Source organism: Erpetoichthys calabaricus, chromosome 9, assembly GCF_900747795.2.
Source record: "Erpetoichthys calabaricus chromosome 9, fErpCal1.3, whole genome shotgun sequence".
Lineage (NCBI taxonomy): Eukaryota > Metazoa > Chordata > Cladistia > Polypteriformes > Polypteridae > Erpetoichthys > Erpetoichthys calabaricus.
Genome location: NC_041402.2, coordinates 163,912,482 through 163,926,786, shown reverse-complemented (window position 1 = coordinate 163,926,786; position 14,305 = coordinate 163,912,482). Strand labels below are relative to the sequence as shown.

The following is a 14,305-nucleotide window of genomic DNA, read 5'->3' as shown; positions in this document are numbered from 1 at the left end:
CTCCATGACAAGACAGAGATGACAGTTCCGTCTCACAATTAAAAGAATGCACACATATCTTCCTCTTCAAAGGAGTGCGCGTCAGGAGCAGAGAATGTCAGAGAGAGAGAGAAAAGCAAACAAATCAATAGGGCTGTTTGGCTTTTAAGTATGCGAAGCACCGCCGGACAAAGCAGCTGCAAGGATGTACAATGTAACGGTAGTCTTTCAGCATTTTTTAGAGGAGCGTCCATATCCTCTAGGCCAGTGTGCGAACAGCCCCTCTGCTCACACCCCCTCCGTCAGGAGCAGAGAATGTCAGAGAGAGACACAGAGAAAAACAGAGAAAAACAAACAATCAAAAATCAATACATGCCCTTCAAGCTTTTAAGTATGCAAAGCACCGTGCAGGAAGCATGTCGCTTGACAAAGCAGCTGCACAGAAGGGAGCAACGTGAAGGTAATCTTTCAGCATTTTTAGACGAGCGTCCGTATCGTCTAGGGGTGCGAACAGCCCCCCTGCTCACACCCCCTCCGTCAGGAGCAGAGAATGTCAGAGCAAGAGAGAGAAAGAGAGAAAAGCAAACAATCAAAAATCCGTATGTGCTGTTTGATCTTTTAAGTATGCGAAGCACCGTGCGGGAAGCATATCGCTTGACAAATCAGCCATATGTAAGCCCAGCAAGGAAGAGAGCAATGTGAAGGTCATCTTTCAGTGTTTTTTGAGGAGCGGCCGTATCCTCAAGGGGTGCGAACAGCCCCCATGCTCACAATATATTTGAGGAGTTTTATTTAATACGTAATACACGCTCTGGTTGGGTAGCTTCTCAGCCATCTGCCAATAGCGTCCTTTGTATGAAATCAACTGGGCAAACCAACTGAGGAAGCATGTACCAGAAATTAAAAGACCCATTGTCCGCAGAAATCCGCGAACCTGCAAAAAATCCGCGATATATATTTAAATATGCTTACATATAAAATCCGTGATAGAGTGAAGCCGCGAAAGTCGAAGCGCGATATAGCGAGGGATTACTGTACATTAAAATCCTATGCTGTGCTAATACAGGTAACAGCTTCTTGCTGCCCTCACTCTTTTACTTACACTTTGAGCAGTCTTTGCAAATTTGGCTTTGTGCTTGGTTAGGTGTATAGCAAAAACATTTCCTGCACACCCAACCATCTTTATTTTTATCACATAACACCTTCTCCGAAACCTGCCTCCATATCCTATCAGAGTTCCCCCTGTTATAATACTAATACTAACTACTACTACTAATTCACAACATTGGTATGTGTTCCTCTACAGATTTTATTACATTTTTTAGTTTGCTTGTATTTCCTTCTTATGATCTCACCATCTGTACATTTCGTAACCTACATAATATACTCCTGGCACTTATAAGGCATTTGTATAAAATTTTTGTTCTCAAACTGATCAATGTGTATCTCACCATAATTGCTGGCTTTCCATCTTCGCTAATCATCAAATTTTAATACAACTTCAATACTAATATCTGATACAAATTTTATCATTTTTTGCAACCATATTCTTTAATTTTCATTATCAAATTTCTCCCACCTATATCATATTTCAAACCTTGCAAAAAAATTCTATTTTTCTTGAGATCTTTCTTGACAACTGCTCCACTGCTGCAAACATCCATCACCAATGGAAATATATTAACAATATTAACATTTTATTGTATCCTTTAGTTCCTGATTTGCCACATTCTAATGTTTTGCCTAATCTCCTTCAGCGGTTTTCAGGACAGTAGCTGGGTGTATACCATGAAGTAGAACAAGCCATGTTATACTCATATAAACCATTTCCTTAACATTGCCCTAAAATTATGAAAAAAACAATTGTGTATTAAAATTTGATTCAGTAATTATATGGAAGTTCAATACCTGATATAATCACCATTCTTGTCCGTTTTCTTTCCAAAGGCAATTGGAGAGTAGATTCTGTAAAACTGGTAGAAGAATGCACTGGCAGATAACCACTGCCAATTTCCAGCATTTAAAGACCAATCAGCATCTAAGAGAAATTCCTCAAATACCTATACAAAACAATTGTTAAGTTGTAGTAGAAATATTTTAATACTTTCAGGATATCTTAACCACTGACCTTTTTCTATCTCTATGTAGTGTTCAATTTTATCTCAAATAGTGGACTTCTCAAACCATCTTAATTGTGAATAGGTAACTGACTCTGTCTCAGTACAAAATGATGTATAAGCCTAGTATTTGTGTATCTGACCTTCTGACCCTCTTCCCAGCTGATCCAAAGATCCCCTCGAGTCAAAAAGCAGGCCACTGCATGCCGGGCAAGATGATGAATCCATCCCTCTGTGCGTAACTGTGTCATGATAGCATCAATAAAAGGATATCCAGTACGACCCTACCAAAAGTAAAAGGCATAAATACAAGCTCACAGTTAATTTACATGGGTGCTTCCTATTTCTTACATAAGTTACCTCTCTCCAGGCAGCCAGGTATTCCTCATTGGAGTCCCAATCAACCTGCAGACAGACAGAATTCCCTTCCATATGATCAAAATTTGGAATTCCTACTCCTGCAGTGTAAAAGAATTCTCTCCACAGTAGCTGTCCATGTAGAGAGACTGGGGGTGAAGAGTGTTTTTTCTGAAACCAATACATTGAATAATACAATTAGTAAGGAGGGCCTGTTCTCAGTAACCACGCTACAAAGCAGAATGTTAATGCCGCAGCTACATCACTGAAAAAGTATTTTATAAAAAGGAAACTGGTTATCGTAAGCAGATATTGGTTAAGGTTAAAATTCTCATACAAAGTATATTATATAATACTATAACATAAAAAACAAAATACTCCAAAATCTTAAAAATGCTTTGACTGGCTTGATTGAAATTTGGTGATTTATAGAAAATAGTAAATTAGTTGACACATTTTTTTATTTCTCGATATTTGTGTTTAATAAGGCTGTAGTGAGTACGACGTTCTTAGGCAACGCATCCTTTTTTTGTCTCAGCTGTGATGACATAGAAAAATGAGACATACAGTTTATTCAAATAAATGCAGCACACAGAACGGTGTCACAATGCATGCTATGGCTATAATTCTGCAGAGAAATGAAGCTAGCAGAGAGTGAGGAAAGGCAGCTGCCCTACACAGGGAAAACAGATAAGGTAGCAAGCTTACTGGAAAATGAGATGTGCAACAGATCAAGAAAAGTTAGGCAAAACTCAAAGAAGATATGGATAACAATGATCTCCTCAGGTACACATAGCACCACCCATTCTGTTGGCTTCTTCGTACTCCATATGATGCCATAAACATTCATATAAAACCAATCTGGCTTGAATTTTCGAGTGCTCTTAAACAAATATATTTTAAAGACCAGAAACTGGGTGGATTGCATGGTTTGGTTGTTAACTACATGGAATATTGTGGGTAACTAAACATGTACCAGTAGCAGTATGGCATAGCAGCCTACTTTAAGCCCTGGGTACAACACATGCTGGGAGCGATGCATGCTTTGGTCAGTTTAAACATTTGAACAGCTCAGTAAAGTGGTCTGCCATGGACAGAATATAGAGGAGGTGGACATTTTACATAGTTCATGATATTATTTCTTTTCATACGTTCTTTACTGTACTATGCTTAAAACATTCAGTTCATTACATGGGCCAAGTACACATTCAGTTGTAAATTTTCAATCTGTTTGTAATAGTTTAAAGTGTATATCACTTTTGATCTAAAACCCCCAGTATGAGATTACAGATGAAAGTGTTTCATTCAAATATGACTGAAGTTACCTTTTTACAGGGTCTGTTACAGAATGAAGTTATATTTATACTTAAAATTCCCAATATTTCTACAAATTACCTGTTTGAATTCAGAAGAATACAATTTCCTCTAAAATTGTGGTTTACAAGTACCATCAAGAAAAGCCAAGTGACTTGGAAAAGCAAGAATGAATTGATCTACAGTAGGAATATTTTACTCATGTGCAATTGTATGTACCATGTTCAAGAGTAAGGATCTCTAGTGAATTAATAATATTGTATACAGAAAAGTACCCATTTACTTGCATAGTATGTCTGATACATCCAATAAACCCCTGGCACTATAACTGAGGCAGATTGTCTTAGGAGATTTCCCAGGTAACACAGCTAAATTATTTACAAATGACTTCAGTAAAAGATTTACTGATTTCCACAATGTAACATCTTTTCAAATAAGTACCACAACATTCATGGAACCGTGAAAATGTAATGTCATACACCTCCTTTTTAAGTGGCGTAGATAAAAACCTGTATTTCTAAGAATCTGAATTATACTGATGGTGAAAACAGTCTTCAACAGCTCTTACATAACTGAAATGAATGCACAAGAAAATGGTTCACTCTTGGAGTGTTCTCAAAGTATAGTACTTCCTTCCATGGATTACAAAACATGACAACAATTGTAGGTTATAAAAAACAGCACTTTGGTGTTATTTAAAATACTGGTGAAAATCCACTGAAGGTAACATTTACATGTATTTGATTAGATTAAATAAACTTTATTAATCCCAAGGGAAAAGCCAAGCAAAATGACACCTTTTATTGGCTAACTAAAAAGATTACAATATGCAAGCTTTCGAGGCAACTCAGGCCCCTTCTTCAGGCAAGATGTAATCATTTAGATACATACACGACACAGATTCACGAGAGCACCATTCAGAGATTATATAAGATTTCTAATTTTTCATCCCCTAACAGTAGCAAGATTTAAGAGAGATGAACTGCTCATGTATTTTTCAAATGCATGTCCTTTACAAATACTGTAATTAATATTAACAACTTTTCTTTCAGGAATCCATATTCCAGTCAGTTGACTTTAAGCAAACAATATCCTGGACACCACAGTGTTACTGGTTTTGACTCCAAATCATTTATTAATGAGATGTTCATTACTGGACTTACTGTGTGTCAATCTTACAGTTTTCATTCATGTTTATTGTTTTTAGATTTACAGCATCAAACTAGAAATACCCTTTTCATTTTTATTTTCTAAGAAATTCAGTAAATAGTTAAATGAGGCATACACTGAGATTTTATATTTACTAAATAAGTAATATTTTGTTCTCTTATTTGAAATATATATCTCTGCCATGTAGTTATTTAAAGTGGATATAACAAAGATCATTGCTTATAGACCAGATTTTATGCATAACATTCAGCTTTACATGGTAAGGAAAAGGAATTACTCATATAAAAGTCAGTAGTGAAAAATGACTTGCACTACTGTATTTGCACAAGATGGTGGCATTCAATTTCTGCTCTATGAACACTAGTGGAATAACGCCTCTTAAATGTAGCCCACGTATTTAACTACAAACTAGGAAAGCCACCCTGCCGGACATCAATGTACAACTACTATAAACAAGGCAAATGTTCTTTGTTGAATCTGTTTACAGAGGCAAGCTACTAATGCAAAATTTTTTCAAGTCAATTTTACATAGTACACTGCCCATGAACAAACTCAGCGTGCTACACTTTGACATAAATGTTAATTATGCAACGCAGACCTAAAACAAAACAGCTGTAAATAACCAAATAAATTTGTATTTTAGGGTAAGTGAGTGCTCTTAACTGAAATTTTAAAGCACTTTTCATTCAGCTGTCAACCAATCAAATGTATTTTAACCAAACTGAAAAATTAGAGATGCTTTGTCATATATAAGTTGTCAATAAAGTGTAAGATATTCTCTGTATCAGACAAATAGCAACAAAGATGAGGAAATCTACTTTAATATAAAATATAGTAAATTACACTTTATAAAGAGATTCAGAGTTTTCTGATCAACAAAGAGCATAATACAAATATAATTTCACAACAAGTTTAAAATTAAAACCAGCGCTTTACTGAAGCTTTCTCAGGTAAACGATCTGAAATAGTAAATGTGACATTATTCAGATAAACCATGTTAATGGTGATAAAATAGATAGATAGATAGATAGATAGATAGATAGATAGATAGATAGATAGATAGATAGATAGATAGATAGATAGATAGATAGATAGATAGATACTTTATTAATCCCAGGGGGAAATTCACATATTCCAGCAGCAAAAAAATATTAAATTAAAGAGTAATAAAATATGACCTGAAAACCAAATACTTTGAGAACAGCTGCAGTATGCTGCTTTAATAAAGCAGGATTTAACATATAGGCTTCAATAAATGTCCATTCTGTTGCCGACCAGAATTTCTATTTGAACTACTGTATATTGGGTCCAGACAAGTGCTCTTTCTTAGAATGATTTGATGTGATTGTATTGCCATCTGAGTTTACCATTAAGACAGAGTAAAAAAAGCAAACAGCGAGGAGGCACAAAAATTAATTCAAAAAGACCTGATATGTTTTTAATTTGGGTGAAACAATTTAAAAATGTTGTTTAAAGATAACTGCCTCACACAGGCAAACTAAGGAAGAATTAAAAGTATATGATGGGTGACACAGTTCTACAGGCATTTACGTTGACACAACATTCTCATTGTCTACACAATGAACAGAAAAAGAATGAAAAAGTCAACTAAACTGCTGTGAATCAAAGAATGTTAAGTGTCTCAATTACTGTAAAGACATACTGCAGCAGCTTTAGAAGCATTGCAGATAACAGCAGCCTAGTGCATTTCTGGAATAAAGTGGAGATGATACTCTTTTTCAGACTATAGGAATTAAACATCTTGAGTCTTGAGGAGAAAAGGATAGTGGGGACCTAAACCATGTCTTCAAAATACTAAAAACACTGGTAAACCTGGTATGATAGAATTTTTGCAGGTAAACATGTGCTTGAGAACACTATTAGAAATTAGGAGGAACTGTTTTAATCCTGGAAGCTAGGGCATAAAGAGTTGTGGGAATCTGTAACAAAATGCCAAGTCATATAAATTAAAGAAGAAACTTTAATAACAAAAGAAAAAGTTATCTGAATGAGATGGTGAGACAGCTTAGCTTTTAGCTAACCAAACAAACTTTAAGATCAAATAGCATCAAACTTTTTTGATTAAAAAAGGGTAAAAGTACTGTATATCTTACCCCATGATAAACCTCTGCAATTTTCCACCAGAAGGTCCGTACTGAAAGGCAGCCAAACTTGACATAGGGACTTAGCACAGTAGTACTAGGAGTCAAAGAATTTGGTTCAGTTTCTGGCTTTTTGAAGTTGCACACCCAGACCTTTGGAGAGTTTTATGTTAAAATGTAAGTGACAGAAAAACTTTTTAATTTATATATCTTATGGAGATTAACATAAACAAAATATTCTGGGTCTAAGAATAACGAACATACATTACTAATTCCGTATGTATTATACTGTAAAAAGTATTCACCCACATGGGAAGTATTTGCATTTTACCATTTAACAACACGGAATAAGGGAATGGAATTTGGCTTTTCTGACATTAATCAGTATAAAAACCCTCTTTGTTGTCAATGCAAAAACAGGTCTCTACAAAGTGGTCTAAATTAATTACAGATACAAAAGGGCAAGCAACAGAGCAACTAACCCTATAATTTAAATCAGTGTTCATAGTTGAAAGGACACTGAAAAACAGGAGAAACTGCAGAATATTTTCACTGTTTCTTGAATAAGACGATTTTAGTTGTCTATTCTAATACATAACAGCAGTGTATTCTTGTTAAGTTCCTACAAAAATTTCAAAATATTTTTTTCTGATCATGATACTACACACCTTGAAGTATTCATTGCATTTTAAATTACTGAAGAAACCATAGTTTTTATATTTTCCATTTTCAGCAAAATACTAAACTTACAGATTTCTGCATATATTCACCCAATCTACGAATAGCCTCAGTTTCTCCCCCTGGGAACAAATGGGGTCCAGTAGCTGCAGGGTTAAGTCCAAGCTCTTCCAGAGTGGGTATTCCAAATTCTGTATCATGATAATCTGTGTAAGGTGTATGAATGCCTGTAGGTGAAGAAATACTTCATTAAATTAATCCCAAACTTGTATTTGTATTATTTGTATTATTATTATACTTGTATTTTGTATTATTTATACTAATACCATTGATTCAATTAGAATGAGAAACATATTACCAATTTTATATTTCAGCCTATCACTGTAGGATATCTATCATTATAATCCTAGGGATTCAATAATATTAATTTAGAAACAGAGTATCATAGTTGTAGAATGGCTATAACTGCTGCTTCACAGCTCTAGCGATCTGGTCCTAAACTGGTTACTGCTTATGTGGAGTTTGTCTGGAGAGGTTTCCTCTAGATGCGCTTGCCTCTTCCCATATTCCCAAGGTATGTATAGAAGGTTAACTGCAGAGCCCAAATATGCCCAATATAATGGATGGAACTGCCTCTCTAAAGCACCAAATGCTGCTAAAACAGGCTGGTGCTCCCCCCACAATACACTGGTAATACTGGTAGTGGGCATGGAATAATGTACCCATAGCTAGTCTTATAAACAAATATGAATTGTTTCAAACCATACCTGTCAGATTCTTTTTTGTCATGCATGAATCCATTTAGATCCAAATGACAAAAACAAAATGCTATGGTCCACTGCATGATGCATTTTTGGACATGCTTCTCCTCTTAGTTAATGGGCTTGTTAAAATAATCATTAAAACTCTTAAGAGTACAAGTCTTTGAAGGACATAAATAGATTGGTCCAGGAAAATTTACAAACAAAAAGTCATTACAACAACGTTTTATAAGGGATAAGAAAAGTACAGTAAACAGTGCACATAATACAATAACACATATTAACAGGAGGAATAACCCAATAAAAGATGTCTTAGTACAGAAAAACACAAGGGATGAATGCTGTGAGGGAGTTATACTATTCATCATGTATTAGCTGGCCGTTCAAAGACAAAACATAGTACATATCATTCATAATATGATTCATACATATACGTTTAGAGTTGTACTGATACTAGAAGAACCTCCACCCTAATGACAATAAGTGTACTTGCAAACCCCTTACATTACCATTTAGATTAAGTATTTGCTAAAAGAGGTGTGTTTACTATGAACTTCTACATTTTGAAGCTCAGATTGAAGAAAAAACTATACACTTTTTTGTATAATGGATCCATCCCTCATTTTTTGGTTATGCCGGCTTAATATTTTAACATGCAGATGAAAGAAAGTTAGCCCAATGGAATCATACAAAGATAAAAAAAATGAAAGCTGTATAGTGGTCCAGTCATACATATACTACTAAGTGATATACTGTATACAGTATCTTGATTCCAATTACATGTGATACTACATAGTCATTCAGTTAAATTACAACATCTTACCTTTGAGATCTTCACCTTTAAGGGAAGGTGCAGGCTTCTTAGGAGGACCTAATCTAGATAAGAGGTCCTGAAGCTTCACATAGGTAAGTGGAGGCTTTCCATTGTTCTCCAGAATAATCCTGATGAAAATAAAAGGTATCAGCTAAAAATGTTTGCCAGCATAAAACACTATTTAAAAATATATACTTAGGGAGCACACAAAGTATAGTATAAATGGATATAAGCTATTCAGAAAACAGAGACAAAAGCAAAAACCTTGGATACCACCAAATACAATAGAGAGAATTTAAATATCTGACTACAGTACTTCATATGGATGATAACCAATATCAAAATAAGCAATATTTAACTTTAACCAAAAAGCAATTTTAGATATAAATAATAATTAATACATAAAAATTGTATAGAAAGTGGCACACAACAGCAACAGCAGGAACTCGTAATCGTTGTAAATTGTAGCATTTAGCTTAGCTTATCAAGGTACAAATGGTTGCTGATGACTATCTTGACCTAATAATCAGAACAGAATTCAGAGGTTGTAGAATCATGGCTATGTACTTGTAGTGGTGATAGTTGAGCAGGGGAATCAAATATTGCAATGCTTTTCATTGATATACTGTATAATGAAGAAAAATTTTGATGTGTTTGTGTCCTGTTCAAACATTTTACCAAGGCTATATAGTGCCTTCTGTAGGAATGAAGGAGCAGTGTATTTCATTCATAATAGCACAAAAAATACATACTCCATAATTATTATACCCAAATATTATGTTCATTAAACCTTTCACAGTGTTACAGATAAGAAACTGTTTGATACATGCAATTTGCAAGAAATGTCAAAAAAAAAAACACACACACACACACCATACTGCAGCACAATACAAAAATTTCACATTAGTTCTTAATGACAGAAGTGCTTGAAGGCTGAATTACACCAATTTTAAGCAAGAACCTTCAGCTGAAAGTGCATGCTATATCTGGCTACAGTGCTACAGTCCTAACCAGAGAAATTTTCTTTCTGCCTGAGTTACATGAAAGCTGAACAAGTAAAAGTCTTAATGTTCATATAATAAATTAGTAAAGTGTTGCAAAAATCAGAGTATGTTTTTATTTTTTCCCCATGATTAATTAATGTTTAATCAGCATTTGTGTATTACAGTTTAACAAATTATTGTTGTACATTTACCTCATAGCCAAATATATTTATTTATGTAGCCCCAAAATAAAAAAAAAAGATTTTCATCCATGTATATATTTACTATGTACCATAACAGAGTGTTTTCTCTTTCTTAAGATTTTAAGATTAAGTGGGGTGAATTGAGTCAAAGAGTTTGTATTATTAGGTGTAATGGACTGACACATTTTTGCTTTGAAAAATTTGATTTCAAATTTAATTTATTCAAAATAGAAAAGTAAACATCAACTGTAATATATTACAAAATGGGGTCACTATTATTTTAAAATATAAAAATAAACTGGGCGGCACAGTGGTGCAGTGGGTAGCACTGCTGCCTTGCAGTTAGGAGACCTGGGTTTGCTTCCCGGGTCCTCCCTGCGTGGAGTTTGCATGTTCTCCCCGTGTCTGCGTGGGTTTCCTCCGGGTACTCTGGTTTCCTCCCACAGTCCAAAGACATGCAGGTTAGGTGCATTAGCGATTCTAAATTGTCCGTAGTGTGTGCTTGGGATGTGTGTGTGTGCCCTGCCCGGGGTTTGTTTCCTGCCTTGAGCCCAGTGTTGGCTGGGATTGGCTCCAGCAGACCCCCGTGACCCTGTAGTTAGGATATGGTGGGTTGGATAATGGCTGGATGGATAAAAATAAACTATTGTGATATTACTGTAAAGTGACACAAGTCTGCTTTGTCATTATCAACAACCAGTAAAAAGCCATTAAAAGGCTACTGAGACTGGAAAAATGTGCACATTTATTTTAAATCAGCTCCTTAACAAAACAAAATAAACACACACAGTACAAATGATAGCTGGTTAATGATAATTTTTCAGAATTATTAAAAAGCGTTGCCCTTCCTAGTGTTTGAATGCCTTGGGGGGCCTTAAAATCTTAACTCTGTGATATTCTGGAGACATTGACTAAATAGACAATGGTGAACTGTATTTGGCTAAAAGACCTGCTCTGAATATTACATACTTTTTCATCAGTAAGTTAAATTAACTACTGTATATAAAACATTTTCATTGCAAAAAAGTGCAAGCATACAATATGTTTAAAGATGCACTGTTCATAGTAAAGATGCATTGTTCATAGTAAGTCCCCTACCTTTCTGTATCATAAAGTGTATTGGAGACTTTACGGATAACCTCGACACCATGTTCTTTTGCAATCTCCGCAACCTGAGAATCCCTCAGCTGGGCATAGGGTTCCGTGTCAATTTCAAATGTTAGCCTAGTCACTCTCCATTCTTTAAACAGGCGTGGGAATACTTCCACAGGCTTACCACGCACAATGAAAAGTCTAGAAAAAAAGAATTACACATAAAACTTAAAGATCCAAAGATGTAAATTATTCATTCTTTTTTCCATAGGCAATGTGTATGCCTGACTGTTCCCTGTGAGACGGATATCATTGCTTTCAGAATCAATTTCTGTCTTGAGCTCACTGTTGACAGGACAGGTTCTTGTTAGCTGAGGCTGAAAATTCGAGTTAAAAAAAATGAAAGTGTGGATGGTTAGTTCATTGATAATATAGGCACTAGTCAAGAAAGCTTCCAAAGCATCAGACAGACTCAAGAATTTAATAAAGTGAACAGCTGAAACTATTTCCTAGCAACTGACTTGGGTTGCCTAAGAAAACTATCTTGGCATGAGGTTCAGCTTTCACAGAGAGTAGATTCTAATCAACTGATGTCCTATTATTAGTTATTTTTGTGGATGTTCAAATGTTTTAATCATGTAATATTTTTGAAAGAAGAACTGAATGGAAAGTTAAAATCTCTGTTGAAAGCTCAAGGTAAAATTGATGGTTGCTTCGGTGCACAATGGAGAGCAGGTCTGGAGCTTTCCTGATTAATTATAGTGTAAGAGAACTATTAAATCATTAGAATGTGCAGATAATGTAACCGAGAGGTTGTCTTTATTGTAATGGTGATAACAAGTTTGTTCACTCTGTGCACACAGATTAATCCTTACATAATTCCTTTCCTTTTGCAGTAATGTAATTATTTCTAAATTAGAGATATTTTACTTTTTTGATTTTTTTTTTTAAACCTTTATGGTTAATTTACCTCAAGCAGCAGGAGAAGTGAATTGGCAGAGCAACGGCTTGCACATGGATGCCTCCCCTGGATTTTGACTTAACTTGTATTGGGGATCCATTCTGCTGTCAGGAGTGGCTGTTGGATGAGTAGAAGTGGAAAATATACAACATATTCAAGTAGAAGCAAACTCCCTCAATGAAAACATGAAACATTAAACTAATCTGTAACTGAAGATGCTAAGAATGTTTCTCTGTTTTTAAGACCAATGAGTTTGCAGATTCGCCAATGATACCCAATTGGAGATTTTGAAATTTCAGACATTTCTACAGTATGGTCTATTTGAAATATCTCGGTGAAAATCGTACTTCTCAACACAATTCCTTAAAGAATAAGTTTAGCAAATGTCAATACCAATACACGTACAGTACACTGGTTTATATATCTCAAACAAAAAAACAAAGACAATCACATTTCTAGCTGTTCCATTAGACTGGTTATCTGTCAAATGAGGTGACTTTACTTTCTCATTTTACAAAACAAAACAAAACACTATACTTTTCAATATCTTTAGCATCCTATTTAACCTACCAGTGAGTCTTCACCTCCAAGTCTATACCCTAGCTCATCTGATAGGAGGAGATTATTCTACCCAGAGTTCACTTTTGTCAAAGTCTTTTTCTCATTCTGTCAGTGATGATTTTTTCCATGTCTCAGAACCTTCAGTTCAGGTGGATTTCTGTCAGTTCCAAACACACAGCCATTAAGCAATACAGTGTATAGATTAGAGGGTTAAAAGAGTAAATCATAAAATGAAAGGCCTCAGAGGATGCCAACAAGGAAATGTTTTTACATTGTAATTTTTAAAAAATTGTTTTAGGTTAGCTTGTGATTCAAAATTAGAAAGGTATGAATGAGTTCAGGTGTGTGTTATGGTGCATTGTGATTTAACAGCTTCCCATCAATGATCACTTCCTGTCATATGCTGGATGCTTCCAGGATTTACTGTAGCATCTCAGTCCCTCAACGAATGAAATGGATAAACAGCACCTATTTTGCTGTGCCTCACAACTCACTGCCTACTAGGCTGTAATGCACAGGAATCCTGTAACAGAATGTACTGTACATTGTGGGATACTGTACTCACCTAGAGTTCATCTTCCTCAAGCTGCAATCCAAATCTCTGAGAGACTCGATTAAAAACCTCCAGCGGTTAATGCCAACCTTCATGTTTTTTGGAAACCACGGATCCAGGATGAAGATTGGTCTCATCTCTGCACAGTCTTTAAGTGCTGCCAGCAATGCGGGGTTGTCATGAAGACGAAGTCCTTTGCGGAACCAGTGTATTGAGTTATGCTTCATGACTGTGTGATTCAATGAGATAAAAATGAAGTACACAAAACTTGCTGTTTCAATTATTACTTAAAGTTAGTGCTCTTACAGTCACACTGCTATCTGTAAGACCTTTAATCTGTAAATTATTTGAAATAAAAGCTTCTACTAGAGAAATAGAAGAAAACTGTAAGGTTTGCAGTTTTAATCATGACAGGCTTCCGTGTGTTATTCAATGCTGCTCCAGGGCAGATTAGCGTTTGTTTTTTTTTTGTTTTTTTTTGCATCAACTTGAAACTCAGGAGGCACGTTCATAAAAAACGAATTCTACGTTTCCATAAACGGTGGGTTGATGCTTACTTACCTCAGTTAGCCTCTATTTTTTCTTTTACAAAAGAGAATTCGTGAGCTTATACAACCACAATGCGAAGTTACCAAAATGATTCACGTCGCATTGCCTGTT

The 14,305-nt window shown here is 35.3% G+C and overlaps 1 protein-coding gene across 1 annotated transcript in view; it reads right to left on the bottom strand.

Annotated features, from left to right (window-relative positions):
• The window catches only part of cry5 (cryptochrome circadian regulator 5), an 18,538-nt gene extending 4,233 nt beyond the window's left edge, over positions 1–14,305 (bottom strand). The window contains exons 1-9 of the mRNA XM_028810356.2: positions 14,207–14,305; positions 13,658–13,874; positions 11,577–11,771; positions 9,302–9,420; positions 7,790–7,944; positions 7,052–7,192; positions 2,457–2,624; positions 2,240–2,380; positions 1,888–2,039 (exon numbers count right to left, since the gene is read on the bottom strand). Of these exons, the coding sequence (XP_028666189.2) occupies positions 1,888–2,039; positions 2,240–2,380; positions 2,457–2,624; positions 7,052–7,192; positions 7,790–7,944; positions 9,302–9,420; positions 11,577–11,771; positions 13,658–13,872 (1,286 nt within the window). The 5' untranslated portion in view covers positions 13,873–13,874; positions 14,207–14,305. The remainder of the gene's footprint in view (positions 1–1,887; positions 2,040–2,239; positions 2,381–2,456; positions 2,625–7,051; positions 7,193–7,789; positions 7,945–9,301; positions 9,421–11,576; positions 11,772–13,657; positions 13,875–14,206) is intronic.